This window comes from Ahaetulla prasina, chromosome 16 (genome assembly GCF_028640845.1).
Source record: "Ahaetulla prasina isolate Xishuangbanna chromosome 16, ASM2864084v1, whole genome shotgun sequence".
NCBI lineage: Eukaryota > Metazoa > Chordata > Lepidosauria > Squamata > Colubridae > Ahaetulla > Ahaetulla prasina.
In genome coordinates this window covers 4,374,417-4,400,724 of record NC_080554.1, presented here as the reverse complement: position 1 = coordinate 4,400,724, position 26,308 = coordinate 4,374,417, and the positions used below count along the sequence as shown (strand labels likewise).

The 26,308-nt window shown below is 46.8% G+C and overlaps 1 protein-coding gene across 1 annotated transcript in view; it reads right to left on the bottom strand.

Annotated features, from left to right (window-relative positions):
- CCDC180 (coiled-coil domain containing 180) overlaps positions 1-26,308 on the bottom strand; it is a 49,330-nt gene that overhangs the window by 3,539 nt on the left and 19,483 nt on the right. Inside the window, exons 18-35 of the mRNA XM_058159506.1 lie at positions 25,946-26,229; positions 24,936-25,153; positions 23,093-23,268; positions 21,718-21,898; positions 20,571-20,717; positions 17,380-17,524; positions 17,132-17,248; positions 15,808-15,906; positions 15,170-15,265; positions 13,671-13,864; positions 11,721-11,797; positions 9,940-10,060; positions 8,870-8,953; positions 7,521-7,593; positions 6,560-6,701; positions 4,806-4,966; positions 3,524-3,661; positions 2,213-2,324 (exon numbers count right to left, since the gene is read on the bottom strand). Of these exons, the coding sequence (XP_058015489.1) occupies positions 2,213-2,324; positions 3,524-3,661; positions 4,806-4,966; positions 6,560-6,701; positions 7,521-7,593; positions 8,870-8,953; positions 9,940-10,060; positions 11,721-11,797; positions 13,671-13,864; positions 15,170-15,265; positions 15,808-15,906; positions 17,132-17,248; positions 17,380-17,524; positions 20,571-20,717; positions 21,718-21,898; positions 23,093-23,268; positions 24,936-25,153; positions 25,946-26,229 (2,565 nt within the window). The remainder of the gene's footprint in view (positions 1-2,212; positions 2,325-3,523; positions 3,662-4,805; positions 4,967-6,559; positions 6,702-7,520; positions 7,594-8,869; positions 8,954-9,939; positions 10,061-11,720; positions 11,798-13,670; positions 13,865-15,169; positions 15,266-15,807; positions 15,907-17,131; positions 17,249-17,379; positions 17,525-20,570; positions 20,718-21,717; positions 21,899-23,092; positions 23,269-24,935; positions 25,154-25,945; positions 26,230-26,308) is intronic.

The following is a 26,308-nucleotide window of genomic DNA, read 5'->3' as shown; positions in this document are numbered from 1 at the left end:
CAGGAGGAGACTGTACCTAATGCACGCATGAGAAGAGCTGCCAGAAGGCAAGAGCAGCTCAAGCAGAGTGGACGACTCGGGAGTAAGGCCAAGAGATGACTGGCCCCTCCCATAAGGCTTAAAAGACCAGCAACAGCTCTTGGGCTCTTTGCCGGAAAGCAACATTGTAGCTGCGTCTTCTGCTCCGTCTTCTGCTTCGTCTATGTCTTTGTTTTTGTGGCTTCTGGATGTCTGCCAGGAAGGGCCTTTGGCAGTTTTCCTAATTGGAATAAGGTTTGTGAGATAACTGAGGAATTTGTGTTGGGAGGCATTTGTTTTACTTTGAGTTGAACGATGCTGGGAATGAAGTAATTCCCAGCTGTTCGAATAAAGTCTGTTTTTCCACGGACTAAGTTTATTACTACCTACTTGGGCCTGGGTCACAAAAATTATTGCAGGGGGTCCTCGACTTACAACGATTCACTCAGTGACCATTAAAGTGACCACGGCGCTGGGGGAAAAAAGCGACACGACCGTTTTTCACGCTTATGACCGTTGCACCTATCCCCGCGGATACAGGATCAAAATTCAGAGGCTTGGCAACGGGTTTGTATTTATGATGGCTGCAGCCGGAGGTGAGCAGCGCATGAATTTTTTTTTTTCATAAAAAAGTTTTATTTTTACAATCATGTCAAACAACTCATCCAATGTACAGTTATATACAATTAGTCGGGCTTGCCCAGTCACCCCCCCCCCCTTTTTAACACTCTTCCCTCTTCTACCTTCTTCTACTTTCCAGACCTTCCTCTCCTTCTCTTATCTACATCCTCTCCTCCCTCCACCCTCCACCTTCCTTCTCCCTCTTCTACCCCTCTTCCTTCCTCTTCTCCTCTTTCCTACCTCCTACTCTCTCCTCTTTTCTCCCTCCCCACCGTTCTAAAATGGTAACTGGGCAGACCCGACCCTACATTAATTATATTTATACATCTTCAATAATCCCTGTACATTAACATCACTCCATCACTAGCCTCAACCCCCCAATTCCCCTCCCCCTTACCCCCCACCCCCCACCCCGACTTCCCAGAACAAAATGCAGGGTATCAAAACTAACAATCATAATCTAAAATAATTCCTAAATTATAATCTCTAGTTGCAGCGCATGAAATAACAACCGGTTCGCCCAGCACCGAAAATGTGACCACGCGCTTTGCTCTTGTGTGCGGCTTGCACGCAGGCACGCGGCTTAAAAAATATGTCTGAACAAGGCGGCATAGTGCCTGGGCGGGTGGGGGCAGGGCGAGGCCACTCGCAGGTCGCAACTACCCGTTTGCCCAAACCGGTAGCAAGCCTCCACTGGCTACGGCGTCCCAGTTTTGGGGGGGGGGGCGGGGAGTGTCAAGCGATTTTCTTTTGCTTCCTTCTGACAAGCCATGTCAATGTGGAAGCCAGGTTTACTTAACAACCGTGTGACTAAGTTAAGAACTGCAGTGATTCCTTTCGCAATAAATAGGCGTAAAACGGGGCAAAACTTTTTGTTCCATTGTGTAGGGCTGGCTTAATGAAGCTTTTTTATTGGGGTTTTAATATAGTTTTATTATAATTCTTTCAGCCTTTAATTTAATTAGTTTTTAAACGCTTTTTAAACTTTTTGATTTGGGCTTTTTACCCATGGCTGTAAACTGCCCTGAGTCCTTCGGGAGAAGGGCGGTATATAAATTAAAATAAATAAATAAATAAAACTCGCTGAACAAAGGTCTCACTTTTCAACAGAAATTTTGGGCTCGATTGTGGTCGTAAGGTGTGGACTATCTGTATAAATTATCTTCCCCCCCTCCCCTTCTGCAGGCGGGCTAACCAGTAGGAACAATGACGCTAAAGGAACAAAGGGCCTCTGGTGGCTCAGCAGACTAAGTCTGTCTGTTATTAACACAGCTGCTTGCAATTACTGCAGGTTCAAGTCCCACCAGGCCCAAGGTTGACTCAGCCTTTCATCCTTTATAAGGTAGATAAAATGAGGACCCAGATTGTTGGGGGCAATAAGTTGACTTTGTATATAATATACAAATGGATGAAGACTATTGCTTAACACAGTGTAAGCCGCCCTGAGTCTTCGGAGAAGGGCGGGATATAAATGCAAATAAAAAAAAAAGGGGTGTTTGAGATCTGCTTTGCTTCTCCAAGCAAAACCTGGCGTGCTTCGGAAAATGGAGGTGGCTCACTGGTGATGACTTACTTCCTACTTGGACATCGTCAATGGTGAGGCTGTTGTCCAGCTCCATCAGGATGGTCTCGGTGCAAGTGGCCAAGGTAGAGACAAACTTTTGGGCGCACTCTGTGACGCACACCTGTGGGAGGGGGGGAGGGGGTCACCATCAGGAGAGCGAAGGAGCTGGCAGACAAGGAGAAGAGGTTCCTAGGAGGGCTCTAGGCCTCTGGAGGCTACATAGACTCAGGGTAAGGCTCTATCCAAGATTAGAATCCTTGCTCACTCTTGGGGCCGTGACTGACTTGGGGAGCCGGGGTGGGGTGAGGGGAAGAATTTCAGTTCAAATTTGACTGGGTTGAGCCCTTTCTAGAAATGCACCTTTTTTTGGGGGGGGGGAGTCCTTGATGCTCTCTGAGCTTGGTTGCTTCCTTGCAGGCGTTTCATTACCCAAACTAGCAAGATATTATCAGTGAGATAGATAGATAGATAGATAGATAGATAGATAGATAGATAGATAGATAGATAGATAGATAGATAGATAGATGATAGGTAGATAGATAGATGATAGATGATTGATAAATAGATAGACAGACAGATGATATAGATAGATAGGCAGACAGATGATAGATAGGCAGACAGATGATAGATAGATAGATAGATAGATAGATAGATAGATAGATAGATAGATAGATAGATAGATAGATAGATAGATGATAGATGGATACGGTAGGTAGGTAGGTAGATTAGATAGATAGATAGATAGATAGATAGATAGATAGATAGATAGATAGATAGATAGATAGATAGATAGATAGATAGATACGGTAGGTAGGTAGGTAGATTAGATAGATACATAGATACATAGATAGATAGATAGATGATAGATAGATGATTGATAAATAGATAGACAGATGATATAGATAGATAGATAGGCAGACAGATGATAGATAGATAGATAGATAGATAGATAGATAGATAGATAGATAGATAGATAGATGATTGACAGACAGACGTAGATGGATGGATAGATGGACGGACAGATAGATACCGTGGTGTCTTTTCTGCTGAGTTCAATTGGTTTGCTTTCAGACATTTTATTACCCAACTAGGTAATGACATCAGCACTAGAAGAGAGTGGGGTGTGTGGAAGAGGAAGAGGAAGGGGAAGAAGAGGAGGAGGAGGAGGACTGTGGGGACCCTTCAAGCTCTCTGAGCTTGGTTGCTTCCTTGCAGACGTTCCATTAGCCAATGGATTACGTCCTCAGTGCTCCCTTTCTTCCTACCGACCCTTGATAAAAGTGGGGCTCTGAGGGGGGGGGGGAAACCCCCACGAGGTACCTCCAGCCTCTTGGTGCAGACCAGGATACTCTGCACTTGCTCTTCTTGCCTTTTCTCTTCCTCTTGGCACAAGGCTTCCAGGACCGGGATATTGTCCGGGTGTCCCAAACTGGTGTGCAATTTGGCCATGTTTTTGTCCTTGAATTGAAAGGGAAAAGCTTCCTTTGATGGCCATCAGACACATTTTTCCCACAACACCCCCTCCCACCCCGTGAGGTGGGTTGGGCCGAGAGCGACGGACTGGCCCAAAGTCACCCAGACAGATTTCATGTCTAAGGCGGGACTAGAATTCACCATCTCCTAGCGATTGGCCCGAAGTTGCCCAGCTGGCTTTCGTACATACTAGAATTCACCATCACCTAGTGACTGGCTCAAAATCACCCAGCCAGCTTTCATACCTAAGGCAGGACTAGAATTCACCGTTTCCTGGTGATTGGCTCAAAGTCACCCAGCCAGCTTTCATACCTAAGGCAGGACTAGAATTCACCGTTTCCTGGTGATTGGCCCAAAGTCGCCCAGCTGGCTTTCATACATACTAGAATTCACCATCTCCTGGTGATTGGCCCAAAGTCGCCCAGCTGGCTTTCGTACCTAAGGCAGGACTAAAATTCACCATCTCCTGGTGATTGGCCCAAAGTCACCCAGCCAGCTTTCATACCTAAGGCAGGACTAGAATTCACCATCTCTTGGTGATTGGCCCAAAGTCACCCAGCCAGCTTTCGTACCTAAGGCAGGACTAGAATTCACCGTTTCCTGGTGATTGGCCCAAAGTCGCCCAGCTGGCTTTCATACATACTAGAATTCACCATCACCTGGTGATTGGCTCAAAGTCACCCAGCCAGCTTTCATACTTAAGTCAGGACTAGATTCACCGTCTCCTCGTGATTGGCCCAAAGTCGCCCAGCTGGCTTTCGTACGTACTAGAATTCACCATCTCCTGGTGATTGGCCCAAAGTCACCCAGCCAGCTTTCATACCTAAGGCGGGACTAGAATTCACCATCTCCTGGTGATTGGCCCAAAGTCGCCCAGCTCGCTTTCGTATGTACTAGAATTCACCATCTCCTGGTGATTGGCTCAGAATCACCCAACCAGCTTTCTTGCTTAAGGTGGGACTAGAACTCACCATCTCCTGGTTTCTAGCCTGCGCCTTCACTACTAGACCAGACTGGCTCCTTGTGGCCAGTAGTGCCAAAGGTGGTAGCCAAAGGATATTTTTTTAAAAAAACAAATCAGGAGGAAAGAACTAGATTAAAATATCTCAGTGGCTTCAAAGCAACTTACTTTTATAGCAGTCCATTTTTTCAGCTGGTCCTGCAGGTGCCCCCGGATCTGTTCCGTGGACTCGGCAAGGAACTGTTCGTGATCCTTTAGGATTTTGCCGATGGCCAGACGGATGACATGAGGAAGCTCTTCCTCAAAAGTCTTCAGCTGGACCCGGAACTCTGGAAAATTTCATGGAATGGAAGGTCCGTTCATGTTATTCGGTGGAATTTGGTGGGTTTGGCAGTCTGAGAAACTTAAAAGAGTTTCATTTTGAGACTGGCAGGGGATGTTACCAGGGATATTTATCCTCGACTTGCCACTGCAATTGAGCCCTGAATTTCTGTTGCTAAGAGAGACAGTTCTTAAGTGAGGTTTGCCCCCTTTTTAACGACCTTTCTTGCCACCGTTTTTTACTGTGAATCACTGGCGGTGGTTAATATTAAGTAAGTGGATTTGGCTTGCCAGAAGTTCGTAAAAGGGGACGATGCAACCATTCGCCAAGCGTCTGACTTTGGATCACGTGACCCAACGGGGATGCGGCAATGGTCGTTAAGTGTGAAAAACGGTCCTAAGTCACTTTTTTCCAGTGGCCGTTGTAACTTCGAACGGTCACTCAGCGGACTGTATGTTGTATGTCGAGGACTAACTGTACTGAGGCAGTCAACGTGCCTAGAAGAAATGGTATCCATCATGCAAATCTGGGCATAATTATGGTTACCGATCCCGGACGGAGGGAAAATGACAAGAAGAAATTTGCTTAAAAGGAAAATAGACCTGTCCAGAATGACTGCTGGATACAGAGTGAAATTTGTCAGTCTGTCTTGTCCATCTATCTTCTCTATGATCTCTCTATCATTTCTCTCTCTCTCTCTCCTCTATCTATGTATCTCTCCTCTCTCTCCTCTCTCTAACATCTCTCTCTATCATCTCTCTCCCTCCCTCCCTCTCTCCTCTCTATCATCTCTCTATCTATCTCTCATCTCTCTCTCCTCTCTCTCTCTCTCTCTCCTATCATCTCTCTATCTCTCTCCCTCTCTCCTCTCTATATCTCTCTCTCCCTCTCTCCTATCATCTATCTCCCTCCCTCTCTCCTCTCTCTATCATCTCTTTCTCCCTCTTTCCTCTCTCCATTATCTATCTATCTATCTATCTATCTATCTATCTATCTATCTATCTATCTATCTATCTATCTATCTATCTATCTATCATCTTTCTCTATTCCATCATCTCTCTCTCCCCCTCCCTCTCTCCTATCTCTTTATCTACCTATCTATCTATCTATCTATCTATCTATCTATCTATCTATCTATCTATCATCTTTCTCTATTCCATCATCTCTCTCTCCCCCTCCCTCTCTCCTCTATCTCTATATCTCTATATCTATCTATCTATCTATCTATCTATCTATCTATCTATCTATCTATATATATATCTATCTTTCTCTATTCCATCATCTCTCTCTCTCCCTCCCTCTCTCCTCTCTCTCTATTATCTCTATATCTCTATATCTCTATATCTATCTATCTATCTATCTATCTATCTATCTATCTATCTATCTATCTATCTATCTATCATCTTTCTCTATTCCATCATCTCTCTCTCTCTCCCCCTCCCTCTCTCCTCTCTCTCTATTATCTCTATATCTCTATATCTATCTATCTATCTATCTATCTATCTATCTATCTATCTATCTATCTATCTATCTGCTGTCCATCTCACGATCAGGTGACTCTGGGCAGCTAAATTCCCCTTTATCGAAGGTGCAGCGTTACCAGAGATGCAAGCAATGTGATACTCGTCGGACTGGAAGAGATAGGTCAGCATCTTCTGACCCAAAGCATCAATGCACAGGTCGTAGGTTTCTTGGAGACAGTCCGGTTTCGTAATCTGATGCTTGTCCTTTTTGTAGAATTCCTTCAGAAAAAGAAGAAGTGGGAAGCGTCAGATACCCTGCCATTATTATTTTTAGAAATAACTCAAGGCAGCAAACACGCCCCATAACTCCTTGCTTTTCCTATTTTCCACACAATAACAGCCCTGTGAGGTGGACTGGGCTGAGAGAGAGGAGTGGCCCAAAGCCAGCCAATTGGCTTTCGTGTCTGAGGCGGGACTAGAACTCACCGTCTCCTGGTGGTTGGCCCAAAGTCACCTGCATGTCTTCCATGCCTAAAACGGGACTAGAACTCCCAGTTTCCTGGTGATTGGCCCAAAGTCACTCAGCTGGTTTTCATGCATAGGGCAGGACTAGAACTCACCGTATCCTAGTTTCAGGTTCTGCCTTAGACACAGTCATACAGTCATAAGTGGGAGGAGATGGGTGATAGGAACGATGAGATTAATAGTAGTGCAGATTTAGTCAATAGTTTGACAGAGTTGAGGGAATTATTTATTTAGCAGAGTGATGGCGTTTGGGAAAAAACTGTTCTTGTGTCTAGTTGTTCTGGTGTGCAGTGCTCTATAGCGTCATTTTGAGGGTAGGAGTTGAAACAGTTTATATCCAGGATGTGAGGGATCTGTAAATATTTTCACAGCCCTCTTTTTGACTCGTGCAGTACACAGGTCCTCCATGGAAGGCAGGTTGGTAGCCATTGTTTTTCCTGCAGTTCTAATGATCCTCTGAAGTCCGTGTCTGTCTTGTTGGGTTGCAGAACCGAACCAGACAGTTATGGAGGTGCAGACGACAGACTCAATAATTCAATAAATAAAATAAAATAAATAAATAAAAATAAATACCTCAGCAACGTTCATGATGTTATCAAAATTGTCCCACAGGATACTGAAGATGATTCCGGTAAAGTAATCCGAACTAGAACAACCAATTTAAAAGGAGGTATTACTTCACAATCTTATTATCGCTTTTCTTTTCTTTTCAATGGCGGGGGAAAAAAAGTGATTTATGGCCCCTTTTCACACTTACGACCATTGTGCCATCCCTATGATCTTGTGATCAAAATTCGGACACTTGGCAACCAATTCCTATTTACGATGGGGTGCAGAGTCCCCCGGGTCACGTGATCCCTTTTTAACATAACATAACATAACATAACGTAACAACAGAGTTGGAAGGGACCTTGGAGGCCTTCTAGTCCAACCCCCTGCCCAGGCAGGAAACCCTACACCATCTCAGTCAGATGGTTATCCAACATTTTCTTAAAAATTTCCAGTGTTGGAGCATTCACAACTTCTGCAGGCAAGTCGTTCCACTGATTAATTGTTCTAACTGTCAGGAAATTTCTCCTTAGTTCTAAGTTGCTTCTTTCTTTGACCAGTTTCCACCCATTGCTTCTTGTTCTACCCTCAGGTGCTTTGGAGAACAGCCCGACTCCCTCTTCTTTGTGGCAACCCCTGAGATATTGGAAGACTGCTATCATGTCTCCCCTAGTCCTTCTTTTCATTAAACTAGACATACCCAGTTCCTGCAACCGTTCTTCATATGTTTTAGCCTCCAGTCCCCTAATCATCTTTGTTGCTCTTCTCTGCACTCTTTCTAGAGTCTCAGCATCTTTTTTACATCGTGGCGACCAAAACTGGATGCAATATTCCAAGTGTGGCCTTACCAAGGCATTATAAAGTGGTATTAACACTTCACGTGATCTTGATTCTATCCCTCTGTTTATGCAGCCCAGAACTGTGTTGGCTTTTTTAGCAGCTGCTGCACACGGCTGGCTCATATCTAAATGGTTGTCCACTAGGACTCCAAGATCCAAGATTTGCGACCTTCTGACAAAGCAAAGTCAACGGGAAAGCCAGATTCATTGAGCGCCCGTGTGGCTAGCTCCGCGATGGCGAACCTTCGGCACGTGTGTCAGTGGGCTAGCTTAACGACTGCAGTGATTCGCTTTAACGACTGGCAAGAAAGGTCGTAAAACGTGGCAAAACTCACTGAACCACCGTCTCCGCTTTAGCAATGGAAATTTTGGGCCCAACGGCGGTCGCTAAGCCGAGGGGTACCTATCACCACTTATAGAAACTGTGGTTAGGATATGTAAATCCGGCCGATAAGGTGGAACGTTTAAAAAGTCAGTTAACTCAGATCAACGCCAGGTCTGCGGAGTCTGGAAAGTAATAATCACTGGACTCACTCGGTCTCTTTTGGCTGGCCTCCGAAAATCAGCAACTTCCTGTCGGCTTTAGTAAGTCTGGTGTATTTTTGGATGGAGTTCCCGCTGCATTGCAAAGAAGACAATTTAGCAACGTGTTGTGTCTGCGCCCCCCCGAGCCGGGGCCCCTGCCAGAAAGTGACTTGGAAAGTGAGGGGGAAGGGCCATCAGGATTTACTTTGGGAGCACCGGCTTCCCTGGCTCAGCTCCAGGAGCCAGAGGCAGGCCAGGTGGAAGAGATAACGAGGCCTCCGTCCCCTGACTCTTTCCCCACCCTCCAGGCCACGCCTTCAGACCCAGCTGATGGCAATCAGGCCTGGCTGGACCCTAGGTTTCGTAGGCAGGAGAGGCGGGAACAACAGAAGCAGGGGTGGGGCAGGCCTAGGAAGTGCTGAGTCATGGAGCCACACCCCACAGGATATAAAAGCAGCAAGGGCTGCTATGCCTCTTCGTAGCAGGCAAACCAAACTGCTTGACTAGAGCTGAAGTTCTGTTTGTTGACTTATCGGCATCAAGGGAGATAACAGAGACACTTGGCAGACGCTCGCTAGTTTGCTGCCAGAGGCGATAGTGCCAGCTAATTAAGCCATCGCTCGGACTGAGGTGAGGGGGACAGAACACAACGGCTCTCCCAACCTGTCAGCACAGCAGCGTTTTCATCCCGGAGCGGATTAATTTGATCAAAGCCACCGGGATCGATGAACTTTGGGAAATTCAAATAACACTTCGGCCAGCTTCCGGGAGAACGAAAAAGGATGAGACACAAGCCCCACGGAATCGCCAAAGGGGATCATATCCGCTTTACATGACAAATTTCAGCAAAAAAGGGGATCGTGGAAAACCTGCTCAATTTCTCCTTAATTCTCAGCTGGATCTCTTTGACAAACTTCCATCCCTTGGCTTCTTGTCCTGCCCTCTGGTGCCTTAGGGAATAAATCCACCCTCTTTTCTCGGTCAATTACTGCCCTCCCCTCCCACTCCAATCCTTCTTCTCTTCGCTAGATTAGACACGCCTAAATTTATTTCATGATCATCCAAGTAGGGATTCTTACCTTCCGGAAACTTTAGTAATGGAACTAGATTTCTTGGCCAGGAGATAGGCTGCTCCCAAGGAAAGGCTTTCGCGATGACCGCCTCCAGTGAACAAGGGCGGGAAAGCTTGGTTGGGAAATTCTGAAAATAATAAAGAGAGGAAAAGATGGAACTAAGCAAGAAACGGAAACGGAATTCTCACCACGTCTGTCAAGTCAGAGGTTCCCTTTCCCGTGGCCAGCAGTGTCCTATTCCAGGGAAGGCGCTCATCTCCGTTTTTTGAACCAAGGGAGCCAGCGTTGTCGAAAGACGCATGTGGCCGGCGTGAGCGTATGCCGAGGCGCAGGGAATGCTGTTACCTCCCCACCGAAGTGGTACCTATTGATCTACTCGCATTTGCCTGCTTTCGAACCGCTAGGAGCCGAGGCAGGATTATAAACAGATTAACAGAGGTGGAAGGGACCTTGTAGGTCATCTAGCCCAACCCTCCCCTGCCCAAGCAGGAGACCCTGGCCTACATCATTTCTGACAAATGGCAGTCTCTTCTTGAAAGCCTCCAGTGATGAAGCTCTCACAACTTCTGAAGGCAACTTCTGTTCCATGGTTTGATTGTTCTCACTATCAGAAAGTTTCTCTTTATTTCCAGGTTGAATCTCTCTCCTTGATCAGTTTCCATCCATTATTCCTTGCCTGGCTGCTTTGAAAAATAGCTTGACCCCCTTCCTCTCTGTAGCAGCCCCTCAAATATTGGAAGGCTGCTATCTTCTCCACCCTGGTCGTTCTCTTCACTAGACTAGCCAGGCCCAGTTCCTGCAACCGTTCGTCGTACGTTTGAGCCTCCAGCCCCCTAAAGATCTAAAATGGACAGCTAACATCAAAAACATCATTAAAAAAGGACAGCAAAGAATGTTCTTTCTGCGCCAACTCAGAAAGCTCAAACTGCCCAAGGAGCTGCTGATTCAGTTCTACAGAGGAATTATTGAGTCTGTCATTTGCACCTCTATAACTGTCTGGTTCAGTTCTGCAACCCAACAAGAAAAACACAGACTTCAGAGGATAATTAGAACTGCAGAAAAAATAATGGCTACCAACCTGCCTTCCATTGAGGACCTGTATACTGCATGAATCAAGAAGAGAGCCGTGAAAATATTTACAGACCCCTCGCATCCTGGACATAAACTGTTTCAACTCCTACCCTCAAAACGACACTATAGAGCACTGCACACCAGAACAACTAGACACAAGAACAGTTTTTCCCCGAAGGCCATCACTCTGCTAAACAAATAATTCCATCAACACTGTCAAACTATTTACTGAATCTGCACTACTATTAATCTTTTCATAGTTCCCATCACCAATCTCTTTCCATTTATGACTGTATGACTATAACTTGTTGCTGGCAATCCTTATGATTTATATTGATATATTGACCATCAATTGTGTTGTAAATGTTGTACCTTGATGAACATATTTTTTCTTTTATGTACACTGAGAGCATATGCACCAAGACAAATTCCTTGTGTGTCCAATCACACTTGGCCAATAAAAAATTCTATTCTATTCTAATCATCTTGGTTGCTCTTCTCTGCACTCTTTCTAGAGTCTCAACATCTTTTTTTTATAGTGTGGGGACCAAAACTGAATGCAGTATTCTAGGTGAGGTCTTCCTAAGGCTTTATAGAGCTCATACCATTCACACGGTGTTGGGGGTCTCGAACTGCCAACCTTCTGGTCAACAAACCTAGCACCTTAACGGCTAAGCCACCATGTCCTTAGCCTGCATCAAAGGGATCTTCCTCACCTCCTCGGTCTGTTCCAGGCACTCCCGCGACGTCCTTTTCGTGCTGGGCATCCATCATCCTTTTTCCACGCACGTGCCTGGAATGAAGGGAAGAGAGAAAAATGCCATCGCTCCCCAAATCAGCCCTCGGAAGCGTTGAATGAGGCAGAGGGGCAGAGCGTCCCATTTAGGTTCGGGTAAGTTTTCAATTTTTCTGGCTCGGAGCCTGAAGACAATGGGCTTTTTTGGGCCTTCTCTTAAGAGTCAGGTAAAGCTGCCATTTGAAACTGGTCCTCGACCTACGGCCACCACTGAACCCAAACGTTCTGTTGCTACACGAAGACTGTTGTCGACCCAGGTTAAAACCTTTCTGGCCACCGTTCTTAAGCGAAACACTGTCGTCATTAAGTTAGCGATAGGGTTGGGCTTCCCCGTTGACGTTTGCTTCTCAGAAGGTTTTAATAGTGGGATCACGTGACCTCGGGACACTACGACCGTCATAAATCTACAGACCCCTCCGCATCCTGGACATGAATTGTTTCAACTCCTACCCTCAAAACGACGCTATAGGGCACTGCACACCAGAACAACTAGACACAAGGACGGTTCTTTCCCGAATGTCATCACTCCGTGCTAAACAACTACCATATTTTTTGGACTATAAGACGCACCTACCTTTTTTGTGGGGAGGAAAACAAGAAAATAAAAATCTGCCTCCTTGCAATTTGCCTCCTTGCAGCAAACAACCGGTTTCAGCTTCAGCTTTAGAACAGCCTGATTAGCACAAACAGCTGATTGTCGGTTGGATCGGCCTCCCGAAGATCAGCTGTTTCAGGCTGCAGGGATTGCCATTGCCTATGGCCACCTCCACGCGCCCCATTTTCCGGGTGGGCGGGGCTACATTTGGTGTATAAGACGCACCCAATTTTTCACCCTCTTTTAGGGGGGGAAAAGTGTGTCTTATGCTCTGAAAAATACGGTAATTCCCACAAGACTGTCAGATTATTGACTAAGACTGTATTACTATTCTTCTTCTCATCCTTCCTAGTACCTATCTCTTCTCATGTATGGCTATAACCACGTTGCTTGTATCTTTATGATTTTTATTGTTTTATTTGTTTCCTAGTATGATTTGATTGCTTATTTCGTAACCTATGACTATCACTAGCGTTGTATCTTTTGATTCTTCTTATTTTTATTTCTTTTTATGTACACTGAGAACATATAGTATGCACCAATGACACCAATTCCTTGTGTGTCCAATCACACTTGGCCAATAAAGAATTCTATTCTACTCTATTCTATTCCATTCCATTCCATTCCATTCCATTCCATATTTCTATTCTATTCCATTCCATTCATAATTTCTATTCTATTCTATTCTATTCTATTCTTTTCCATTCCATTCCATACTTCCATTCCATATTTCCATTCCATTCCATTCCATATTTCCATTCCATATTTCCATTCCATTCCATATTTCTATTCTATTCCATTCCATTCATAAATTCTATTCTATTCTATTCTATTCCATTCCATTCCATTCCATATTTCTATTCTATTCTATTCCATTCCATATTTCTATTTCCATTCCATTCCATTCCATATTTCTATTCTATTCCATTCCATTCATAATTTTTATTCTATTCCATTCCATTCCATTCCATTCCATATTTCTATTTCTATTTCTATTCCATTCCATTCTATATTTCTATTCAATTCTATTCCATTCCATTCATAATTTCTATTCTATTCTATTCTAAATGTGAGTCAGTTGCCAAGTGTCCCAATTTGGATCATGCGGAATTCTGCAATGGTCGTAAGTGTGAAAAATGGTCCTACAATCAGTCCCTTTTCTCAATGACGGCGTAACTTGGCTGTCAAGTCGAGGAATAGCGTACTTCAAAGAACCGGTGACAAGCTTCTATAGTCCCTGTGGTTTTCACCCCGAGGCGTTCGTTGGCTGCTCACCCGGTGAGGTTTCGGATCAGGTAGAAGGAGGCGTCATCGAAGGCCGGCTTCCCCATCCTGCTCGGGTTCAGGACGGGCGTGTACTCCATGCCCATGACGGTGGCCTTGCCCTCCGGGAGTGACATCTCCGACCGGGTGGAGCTTATGAGGGAGTCTTGAGCGAAGACGGCGGGCAGGGAAGTGATCTCCGGTTCCTAAGAGATGAGAATGCAGAAGCAACAAAGCCGGGACGCCTACAGGTAGTCCTCGGCTTAACGACCACAACGGAGCCCAACGATTTCTGTTGCTAAGCGAGACATTGGTTCGGTGAGTTTTTGCCCCGTTTTTACGATCTTTTTTTTTTTTTTTTGCCACAGTTGTTAAGTGAATCCCCTGCAGCATCCCGATGGCCACGTGGATAAAATCCAGACGCTTGACAAAGGGGTCATATTTATGACGGGGGCAGCGTCCCGGGGGGGGCGGATTCGGTTTAATAACCATGCTACTAATTTAACAGCGGCACTGATTCACTTAACGACGGTGTCAACTGGGGCAAAACTCACTTAACCGATGAATTTAGCCATAAATTTTGGGCTAGTTGTGATCCTAAGTGGAGAATTGCCTGTATATGATTTTTCTTTTTTTCGTTCTCTTTTCAGCCTATAAGCTGTTCTGTCTCGGCCATGCCTATGATTTGGAGTATCCCCTCAGATACTCCCCCAAAGTCAGCTCTTGGTCTGGAAAAAAAACAACAACCCAGGCACTGTGTTCTGACCCAGCTCCCCAAACACGACCAACTGTCTGAAGTTAACTCAAAGATTAGGAGCGCCAGCAGCCCCGGCAAAAAAAAATTTCTCTCTCTCCGCAGGCTAACAAGTCCGTCTGGCCAGGAGATGAATAGTTGTCTGCTGCATCTATTCATCTCCGCCCCCTGCCTTTTATCCCCAGAGCTAGAGTGGGGCTTTGCTAGCAGCGGTAGGTCTTCCGGCCCAAGGACCGGCCCATAGATTTCCATTGCTTTCCTCTCTGCCTTCTGCGCATCCGCGTGTCAGGTACTGGACCCAGCTGTTCCTCCTCCTCCTCATCAGCCACTTCCAAAGCTGGGGGCTGTTGACTGTCAGCCCCCTGCCTTTTATTCCCAGAGTTAGGGTGGGGCTTCGCTAGCAGCGGTGGCTCTTCCGTCCAAAGGACAGGCTCATAGATTTCCACTGCTCTCCTCTCCTCTGCTTTCTGCGCATCCGCACTTCGGGCACTGGGCCCAGCTGTTCCTCCTCCTCCTCATCAGCCACCTCCAGACCTGGGGGGCTGTTGACTCTCCATCTGAGGGCTGACAGGCAGCCCAGGCTCCGCCTGTGTTTCTCTCTCTCTCTGCCAGCTCCATTCCCTCTTCCCCCTCGGAGCTCTCAGGTTGCTTGATGCTGACCTCGACTCCCACGCCTCCTCCTCCTCCTCCTCCACAACTTACTGAGAGAACAGGAGTATCCAGGTGAATACACCATCCCAGCAGATATTATTATTACCTGGATCCGGAGTTGGCAGTTGAGATATTTACACCTCTTCTTCAGTTCTTCCATGACAAACTTGGTAAACTCGTAAAGTCTTTCCGGAGTCATGCTCTGAAGGAAGGAATAGAAGAAAAAATAAAATAAAATAAAAATAAAGCGCCCTCGAAACCGCTAAGCATAGGAGATTTAAAACGCAGGTAGTCCTTGTCTTACAACCGTTAGGTAAGTGACCGTCCAAAGTTACAATGGCGCTGAAAAAGAAAAAAGTGACTCGCGACCAGCTTCCACACTTACAACACATGGTCGCGAGATCAACATTCAGCCGCTTGGCAACTGGCTCGTATTTACGACGGTCGTAGTATCCCGGAGTGTGTGTGTGACAGAGGATTCTCCGCCCCTTTTTTTGGCAACTTTCTGACCAGCAAAGTCAATGGGGAAGCCAGATTCAATGAACAATTGTGCTACTAACGGAGCAGCCGCAGCGATTCCCTTAACAACGGTGGCAAGGAAGGTCGGAAAATGGCTCAAAGCCCACTTAACAAATGAATTTCACTTAGCAACGGAAATTTTGGGCTCAGTTGTGGTCATAAGACGAGGGCTACCCGGTGCTGGTCTTTTTGAGTCAAAACCCCCTCCCCCTTCTTAGAACCTACTTCCTTGTCCACGTTAGGGTGGGCACAGGCATCGATCCTCTGGACGAGCTTCTCCAAGTAGTTATTCAACGTTTGGGTCTGCCAGTTGGATTTGGCCACCTGGAAAGAGAAGGGCCTCTGGTGGCTCAGCAGACTAAGTCTGTCTGTTATTAACAGCAGCTGCTTGCAATTACTGCAGGTTCAAGTCCCACCAGGCCCAAGGTTGACTCAGCCTTCCATCCTTTATAAGGTAGGTAAAATGAGGACCCAGATTTTTGGGGGCAATAAAAGTTGACTTTGTATATAATGTACAAATGGATGAAGACTATTGCTTAACACATTGTAAGCCGCCCTGAGTCTTCGGAGAAGGGCGGGATATAAATTCCAAAAAAAAGAAAAAAGAAAAAGAAAAGACCCCCCCACACACACACACTCAGTTAGATGACCCTTACCAAAGAAGGCAAAAGCTCTTTTCTTAGCTGGCCTTCGGTCAGGCACAAGCAACCAGAACCAGTCATCAATAGTCCTAAGCAGGAGGTTTATTGCAAGTCAAAAATCTCCTATGGGAGAGACAGCATCCCTTGGAGAAGGGCCAGATAAGGCTTCCGTGGATTCCGGGAGAGGCCTGGCCTGGGCTGCATACTGCAGTGTAAGGGACTCTAAGCTCCCTCCAGTCTAGCTGGAGATTCCACCACAGAGAAGAAGGGAGGGAGGGAGGGAGGGAGGATAGAGAAAAGGGAAGGGAAGGGAGAGAGGAAAGTGAGATAGAGAGAAGGGAGGGAGGGAGGAAGGGAGGAAGGAGAGAAGGGAGATGAGAAAAGGAAGGGAAAGACGAAGGGAGGACAGAGATAGAGAAAAGGGAGGGAAGGGGAAGAGGGAGGAAAGTGAAACAGAGAGAATGGAGAGAGGAGAAATGAGAAAAGGAAGGAAGGAAGGAAGGAAGAAGGTGAGATAGAGAAAAGGGAGAGGAAAAATGAGAAAAGGAAGGAAGGAAGGAAGGAAGGAAGGAAGAAGGAAGGAAGGAAGGAAGGGAGGGAGGGAGGTAGGTGAGATAGAGAAAAGGGAGAAGAGAAATGAGAAAAGGAAGGAAGGAAGGAAGGTAGGTGAGATAGAGAAAAGGGAGAGGAGAAATGAGAAAAGGAAGGAAGGAAGGAAGGTGAGAGAGAAAAAGGAGAGAGGAGAAATGAGAAAAGGAAGGAAGGAAGGAAGGAAGGAAGGAAGGAAGGAAGGAAGGAAGGAAGGAAGGAAGGAAGGAAAGAAGGAAGGTGAGATAGAGAAAAGGGAGAGAGGAAAAATGAGAAAAGGAAGGGAGGGAGGAGGGGTGGACTTTTTTTAATCTTGGTACCTCTGTCTTGATTTTCACTTGAATATTGGTCAGAAACCGTTGGATTTTCTCCAGGAAGACTCGATCCATAGCCAGGTAACGAAACCTGTTCTCAAACTTGCTGATAATTTCTGTAGCCTGGTTGGGGAACGGGAGGGAATGGGACGACCACGCTGAGGACCAGCTGCATGCAAGCATCCACTCCCTTTCCCACGCTCTTTCCTGAACCCAACTCTTGGTTGTTTGGGGACAGCCTCTCGGTGGCTGACCTGCTCCAGATAGCCGGTCTCTGCTTTCTCCATATCAATCATGATCAAGCCTTCGACAAATTCTATGCGCGAGTTCTCCTTCTGCAGCTGCTTCATGAAGATCTCTAGCTCCTCGGGCGAAAAGTTCCCACCATCTGCGAAGAGTCTAAAAACAACAAGGATGGGTCAGTATTGGCTGGAAGGACATTAAAGAGAGAATCTGTTGTGGCCCGCCACAGACTCGGACGATGAAGTTGGGGAGGAACTTGGGCCAGTACTGGAGTCTGGGGAAGGCTCTGATGGATGCTCTGCGTCGGACGCAGAGATAAAAGCCAGGGCCATCCGACATTTCCCAGCCACTGGCGAGGCAGCAGCCTTTGGAGGCAGAGATGAGTGAGGAGGAAGAACAGCTGGGGCCCGTTCCAGATGCATGTATGTGCAGAGCAGTTAGGAGAGGTGAACAACGGAGGACAAGGAGTCGACTCGGGAAGCAAGGCACACTTGGATGCCAAATGGCCCCTCCCTGGCGGGGGAATAAATAGAAGGAAAGGGGAGTGGTTTTCGTAGGAGACAACCGTTCGTATTTCTGAAGATTTTGCTCATTGTGTTTCGTGCATCAAAGACAGCTTGCCAGAACTTAAATTGCAGCCTTTCAGCTGGGAGCTCAGGGCCTTGCAATTATCGCAAGGAACTGATAAGGTCTGTTGCCGCAGTTAACTCCTTGAAGGACTTTTGCCTGGACTTTTCGGTGGGTGAATGCCATTAATTCACAAGAGGGTAAATAAAGAGGGTTTTTTTGTGACCAGGAGTCTGTTTCTTGCTTCTGTTAAGGGTCAGAACAGAACCGACCTAGAACTAAAGAGAAATTTCCTGACAAGGAGAACAAATAACCAGTGGAAAAGGCTTGCCTTCAAAAGTTGTGGGTGCTGCAACATTGGAGGTTTTCATAACATAACATAACATAACATAACATAACATAACATAACATAACATAACATAACATAACATAACATAACATAACATAACATAACATAACATAACATAACATAACATAACATAACATAACATAACATAACAACAGAGTTGGAAGGGACCTTGGAGGCCTTCTAGTCCAACCCCCTGCCCAGGCAGGAAACCCTACACCATCTCAGTCAGATGGTTATCCAACATTTTCTTAAAAATTTCCAGTGTTGGAGCATTCACAACTTCTGAAGGCAAGTCGTTCCACTTATTAATTGTTCTAACTGTCAGGAAATTTCTCCTTAGTTCTAAGTTGCTTCTTTCTTTGATCAGTTTCCACCCATTGCTTCTTGTTCTACCCTCAGGTGCTTTGGAGAACAGCCCGACTCCCTCTTCTTTGTGGCAGGCCCTGAGATATTGGAACACAGCTATCATGTCTCCCCTAGTCCTTCTTTTTATTAAACTAGACATACCCAGTTCCTGCAACCGTTCTTCATATGTTTTAGCCTCCAGTCCCCTAATCATCTTTGTTGCTCTTCTCTGCACTCTTTCTAGAGTCTCAACATCTTTTTTACATCGTGGCGACCAAAATTGGATGCAATATTCCAAGTGTGGCCTTACCAAGGCATTATAAAGTGGTATTAACACTTCACATGATCTTGATTCTATCCCTCTGTTTATGCAGCCCAGAACTGTGTTGGCTTTTTTAACAGCTGCTGCACACTGCTGGCTCCTATCTAAATGGTTATCCACTAGGATAATTTCAAGGACCTAATTTCAAGGACAAATATTTGTCTGGAATGGCATCAGGACTCCTGCTTGAGCAGGGATTGGACTAGAAGGCCTCCAAGGTCCCGTTCAACCCCATTTTATTCTACGTTCTATTAAGAGCGTCCCCAAAGAGGTTACCGAAGCCAAATCTAGATTTATTGTATATCATGGAAAAGAACCTAGATTTTTTTATGAGTCTGGAGCAGTGGTGAAATGTAAAATTTATTACTACCAGTTCTGTGGGCATGGCTTGGGGGGTAATGTGACTGGGTGGGCGTGGTCAACTTTTTTTTTTTTTACTTTTAAAAGCATTTTTTCTACAACCTCTTCAGCTGAAGAAGTTGTAAAAAAATTCTTTTAAAAGGCTCCTCTGACGATCTCAGCTGAGCTGTGCGGTCATCAGAGGCTTTTCTTATTTTTACTTTTAAAAGCATTTTTTTCAGCCAAAGAAAAAATGCTTTTAAAGGTTAAAAAAAAACACCTCTGATGATCGCATGGCTCAGCTGGGCACTGCGGGGCAGGTGGGGGGGAGAGAGGGATTTTTGTTACCGGTTCCCCAAGCCACCCGCCACCATCGCTACCGGATCGAGTGATCCGGTCCGAACCGGGAGCATTTCACCCCTGGTCTGGAGGCTAAAGAACGGTTGCAGGAATTGGGTATCCCTAGTCTAGTGAAGAGAAGGACTAGGGGATGACATGAGAGCAGACTTACAATATTCGAGAGGCTGCCACAGAGAAAAGGGAGGTGGGTGGGTTCAAACCTATTTTCCAAAGCACCAGAAAACAGGATGAAAACTCATCCAGGAGAGAACCAACCTAGAGCCAAGGAACAACCAGTAACACAGTGGTTCTCAACCTTTATAGTGCTGCGACCCCTTTAATACAATTCCCCACGATGTGGCGACCCCAACCGTAAAATTATTTTCGTTTTGAATTTATCGCGCCTGAAGCCGTATTGGCTAGCGATCTGAACTGCTTGCGATCGCCTTGAGGACGGAGGCATTAAAGCGGAGACTCCTCCCCTATTAAGTTTATGGCGCCTGAAGCCAGATTAGGCTAGCGATGGGGAGTGATTGCAGCTGGCTTGAGAGGGAGACATCAGAGCAAAGATTTCTCTCTTTTTTAATTCATCATCGCGCCTGAAGCCGAATTCGGCTAGCGATTTGAAGAGCCTGCAGCTGGCTGGTGGAGTCAACCATTGGAGCGCGATTCTTCGACTCGCAAAGTATACTTCCCATATTTCCGATGGTCTTAGGTGACCCCTGGCAAATCGCCATTCGACCCCCAACGGGGTTGCGACCCACAGGTTGAGAACCGCTACACTAAGAGAACAATTAATCAGTAAAAATGCTCCATCACTGCAGGTTTTTAGGAAGAGATTGAACAGCTACTTGTCTGGGATTGTAGAGAGCTGGAGCAGGGGGTTGGGCTAGAAGACCTCCAGGGTCTCTTCCGACTCTGTTATCCTGGGTTCTGGGTACCTGCAGGCTTTCAGGAAGTCTGTGTTAGACTCCCGCAGTTTCCCCAAAGCTTCCTCCAGATACTGTCTGTAACTCCTCATCGAGACCTGGAGCACTTCCACATGGTTCAGCAACTCCATATGGAGGTTACGGCTGAGGGCCATCACCCTGTGGAGGAAAGAGCGGGGAGAAAGCCGTCACTTGGAGATATCCTTTGAAGGTGAGCTGCCATTCTGCGAGCCGAGCACTGTCAGCTAACAGCAGGACATTAGGAAAGGGAGGAGGGAGGGAAGAGAGGATTGGAAACGTAGGGAGGAATTAGGGGGGAAGGATGGGAAGCAAGCCAGGTGAGCCCAAGGTCAACCATCGGAAGAGATGGAAACCGAGGGTCCATTTACCCAAATAATATCCAAGCATCCAATTGGACATTCATTGATGAAAGGCGGGGGGAAAAAGGAAAAGTTAAGTGATCTGCAAGTGGGCATCGCACACAGCCCAGAGGCTACCCTACGAGGACAAATTATGCATTGTAAAGGTAACACTCGGTAACATCTTCAGTTCCGGGTAATGGCCAAGGATGATCATCAGCGCACTGATGAGGTTATGTAGTTGGGTTATGAAATGCCTGCAAAAAACATGCCAAGCTTGAGAGGGGACCAAGGGCTCCACAGGCCTCCTCCTCCATTTTGCACACCCTGCTCCCTTCTAGCACTGATGATGTTACCTAGTTGGGTTATGAAAAGTCTGCAAGAAAACCACCAAGCTCAGAGAGCATCACGGACCCTGCAGTCCTCCTCCTCCTCCTCCTCCACTCTGCACACCCCACTCCCTTCTAGCACTGATGTTGTTACCTAGTTGGGTCATGAAACGGCTGCAAGAAAACCACCAAACTCAGAGCTTCTGTATATAAACAGAAAGTCCCACTCCCTTCTAGCACTGATGAGGTTACCTAGTTGGGTCATGAAACGTCTGTAAGAAAACTACCAAGCTCAGAGAGGACCCCACAGATCAACTCTGGTTACAAACATTCTCTTCTATCGGTAGCATGAATTTCCATTTAAACCGTGTTCCCTTCTACATTCTGATGGCACCATATCCAAAGCCCTGACAGCCCGACGCTACGGGGAGATTGCGGCCGGCGTCCCCTTCTTCCCAACGTCAAACTGACTTTTCTGCCCGGCTCTCTATCTGGAAGACTTTCTCCATGTCTTGGATCCGGTTGCGGAAGGATTTGCTGACGGCGTTGTGGTCTTCTCGGATCTTGAGGAAGGCGCCCCTCTCCTTATTCAGCGCCTCGATCAAGCCGGCGCAGTGACGCTTCAAGCGGTCGCTGTGAATCCGTAGCTCCGCTGAGAGAGAAGGATGAAAATTCCCAGGTTGAAAGGGATGGAAAAGAGTGCTGGAAACGTCTGCATGGAAACAGCCCAGTTCAGAGAGCGCCAAGGACCCTGCAGCCGTTCTGCTCCTCCTCCTCCTCTTCCACCTCACAAAGCCCGTTCCCTTCTAGTACTGATAATGTTACCTAGTTGGGTCATGAAATGTCTGCATGAAAACAACCAAGTTCAGAGAGCACCAAAGACCCTCACAGTCTTCGTCCTCTTCCTCCTCCTCCTCTTCCTCCTTCTCCTCCCTCCCCCAATTCTCCTTCTTTTTCCACTCCACAAACCCCACTCCCATTCTACAACTGAAGATGTTACCTAGTTGCGTCATGAAACATCTGCAAGAAAACCACCCAGTTCAGAGAGCATCAAGGGCCCTCACAGTCTTCTTCTTCTTCTTCTTCTTCTTCTTCTTCTTCTTCTTCTTCTTCTTCTTCTTCTTCTTCTTCTTCTTCTTCTTCTTCTTCTTCTTCTTCTTCTTCTTCTTCTTCTTCTTCCTCCTCCTTCCTCCTCCTCCTCCTCCTCCTTCTTCTTCTTCTTCTCTTCTCCTCCTCCTCCTCCTCCTTTTCCTCCTCCTCCTCCTCCCCCACCTTACAAACCCCAATCCCTTCTAGTACTGATGATGTTACCTAGTTGAGTCATGAAACGTCTGCATGAAAACCACCCAGCTCAGAGAGCACCAAGGACCCCACAGTCCTCCTCCCTCCCTCTCCCCGGGCTCTGATCATGATCCCCTTTTGTGACCATCTGACAAGCCAAGATGTGCAAGCCAGATTCCCTTAACAGCCGTCCGTCTCACCTAACAACTGCGACGCTTCGCTTAAGAATTGCAGCAAAAAAAAAAAAAAGCCGTAAAAATGGGACAGATCACAATTGTCTTGTCTTAGCAGGAGAAATTTTGGGTTCAGTTGTGGCCGTTTCGTCGAGGACTGTCTTTAAATGCATCCTCCGGCTCTAAATAAGCCCCCCCCCTCTTCAATTCAAGGACTCGCATGGATCTGGCTATAGCAGGGGTCTCCAACCTTGGCAACTTTAAGACTTGTGGACTTCAACTCCCAGAATCCCTCAGCCAGTCCACAAGTCTTAAAGTTGCCAAGGTTGGAGACTCCTGGGCTATAGGATTAAAAAAAAAAAAAAAGACAAGACCCAAACAAACATACATACCCATCCTGACATTGTAAATGTCCTTCTCGATGCGTTCCCTCCGGGGTTCGTGAAGATGGAGGCGCAGCTGCAGTTCGGAGTTGAGCTCTTCCTTCTTGGCCACCACCACAACCCAGGTGCTGGATAAGGTGTCGTCAAACCACTTCTCCAGATGCTCGAAGAACTGGAGTCGGATACTGCCGGGGGTGGGGGGGGCAGAGAGGAGGGCAAGAAAGAGGCGGCTTGAGGATAAAACGGGTCGCCCGGTCCCTTCTCAAAGACCACGGGGTGGGGGGGGGAGCGGGGAAAGGAAGGATTCAGAACAGCGGTTCTCAACCTGTGGGTCGGGACCCCGTTGGGGGTCGAATGACGATTTGCCAGGGGTCGCCTAAGACCATCGGAAATATGGGAAGTATACTTGCGAGTCGAAGAATCGCGCTCCAATGGTTGACTCCACAAGCCAGCTGCAGGCTCTTCAAATCGCCAGCCGAATTCGGCTTCAGGGGCGATGAATTAAAAAAGAGAGAAATCTTTGCTCTGATGTCTCCCTCTCAAGCCGGCTGCAATCACTCCCAATCGCTAGCCTCATCTGGCTTCAGGCGCGGTAAACTTAATAGGGGAGGAGTCTCCGCTTTAATGCCTCTGTCCTCAAGGCAATCGCAAGCAGTTCAGATCGCTAGCCAATACGGCTTCAGGCGCCATAAATTCAAAACGAAAATAATTTTACGGTTGAGGTCGCCACATCGTGGGGAATTGTATTAAAGGGGTCGCAGCACTATAAAGGTTGAGAACCACTGATTCAGAAAATCCTGAGCGGGGGTGGGGTCTGAAGAGCTGCTGTGGCCATGACTGAAGGCTAACCTGGTTAGCTAAGCTTTGCATCGTAAATTGGGATTTGCCCCGAGTCAGTTGAAAGATAGGCGGCTGTAGAAATGTTTTCAAGAATTCAACAAGCCAGGTTAAAAATATCTTGGTTTTTTTTTTAATTAATTCATCCCGATCTCCCCTTTGTCGCTCTTAACCCCCAATTTGTGGTGATTGTTCTGCTATGTTTTGCACGGGACGCCCCAAAACAATCTGGCTGGGGGTGAAATGTAAAATGTGTTACTACCGGTTCTATGGGCGTGGCTTGGTGGTGGGGGTAATGTGACTGGGTGGGTGTGGCCAACTTTTTTTTTTTTTTTAGTTTTAAAAGCGTTTTTTCTACAACCTCTTCGGCCAAGGAGGTTGTAGAAAAAATGCTTTTAAAAGGGTCCTCTGACAATATCAGCTGAGCTGCGCGATCATCAGAGGCTTTTTTTAAAAAACTTTTAAAAGCATTTTTTTTGGCCGAAGAAAAAATGCTTTTAAAAGTTAAAAAAAAAAAGACAAAAAAACTTATAATGATCGCGCGGCTCAGCCGGGCATGGGAGGGTGGGGGGGGGGGCAGGGATTTTTGCTACCGGTTCTCCAAACCACCCACCATCGCTACCGGATCAGGTGATCCGGTCCGAACCGGGAGCATTTCACCCCTGAATCTGGCCCAAAATAAATTCCTGAAAGGATTTATTGGAGCGGTTTAAAAGGTGGATCTTTAGGAGTTTGATGCAGGTCAGCTGGTGGGTTTAGAGCGCTCCTAAAATCCTTTTTCTTAACTGGAGAAAAATGTCCTATTCTTTGAGAGAAAGGGAGGGAGGGAAGGAAGGAGAGAGAGAGAGAGAGAGACAGAGAGAAAGAAAGAGAGAGAGAAAGAGGCAGAAGGAGTGACAGAGGCAAAAAGAGAAAGGAGGAGAGAGAGAAAGAGGGAGCAGCAGAAACAGAGACATAGAGAGACACAGTAAGAAAAGAGAGAGAGAGAAAGAGAAAGAGAGAGGTTTGTACTTACTGTTTTCTGATATCTCTAAAGAAAGCCTCTGACAGGTACACCTGCTCCAAGTAGGAAGGCATGGAACTGCTTTTCAGTTTTCCCGGGTAATATTTCTCTGATTTCCGGAGCTTGGACTTTTTCAAGTACTCCACCACTTTGTAGGTGTTTCCGCTGGACGTGGTGAAGAATTCTACAATCACATCCTTTCGCTTGGACTCCTTGCCCGAATCCTTGGTCTGGCAGAAGGATAAAATAGAAGGGGCGAGACTGAGCGGCCAGTTTTGAAACAGGGTTCAAAAGATGAGAACGGCCAATGACTAAGTTCTAGCCAGGTCTCTTCCTTTTCTTTAGAGGTTACATTCATGTTTTCACCCCCTTTGAAAGCCTGTTGGGTCTACTGATGAAAGGCCAGAAACCTGGAGACAGGGAGTTCTAGTCCCGCCTTAGCCATGAAAGGCAATTGGGTGACTTTGGGCCAATCACCAGGAGACAGTGAGTTCTAGTCCCGCCTTAGCCATGAAAGGCAATTGGGTGACTTTGGGCCAATCACCAGGAGACGGTGAGTTCTAGTCCCGCCTTAGCCATGAAAGGCAATTGGGTGACTTTGGGCCAATCACCAGGAGACGGTGAGTTCTAGTCCCGCCTTAGCCATGAAAGGCAATTGGGTGACTTTGGGCCAATCACCAGGAGACAGTGAGTTCTAGTCCCACCTTAGCCATGAAAGGCAATTGGGTGACTTTGGGCCAATCACCAGGAGATTGGGAGTTCTAGTTCTGCCTTAGCCATGAAAGCCAACTATTGGCCTGTCCCTCTCTCTCTCTCTCTCTCAGCCCAACCCACCTCACAGGGTTGTTTGTTGTAGGGAAAACAGAAGGCAGACAAGGTGTGTTGCATGGAGTCGTTCTTCAAGAAAACCAAGGCGGGATAGAAAGAAAAGAAACAAATAAAACGGGATGGGACAGCTCCTTGTAATCCATGCACAAGGAAGCTCGGACGACGGCTGATCCTCAGGGAGATTCTCAGCTCACCAGATCTGGCTTAGTGGCGTCTTGAGCCTTGGGCCCCAAGGCGTTCCCTTCCCCTGATCTTTCCACGTCATCTCCACCGACGCTGTTCCTGCCACTCCGGCGGCCGGGGGTCTCCAGTTCTTCCCCTTCCTCCTCATCCTCCTGGTCCGCATCCTCCGCTTCGGTACGATCCGTTCCTTCCCCATCCCTCTCCTCCAGAGGCAGCCCTTCCTCGCTCTCTTTCTCCAGCAGAATCTCCACGGCCTCTTCTATTTCTTCGACCTCTTTGGTCTCCTCTGTTATTTCTGGTCAAGACACACGCAAGAAAATATTCTGAATCCGGCACCAAGTCTTAGGGGTGGGGGGGAGCCATGGCCCTCCAGC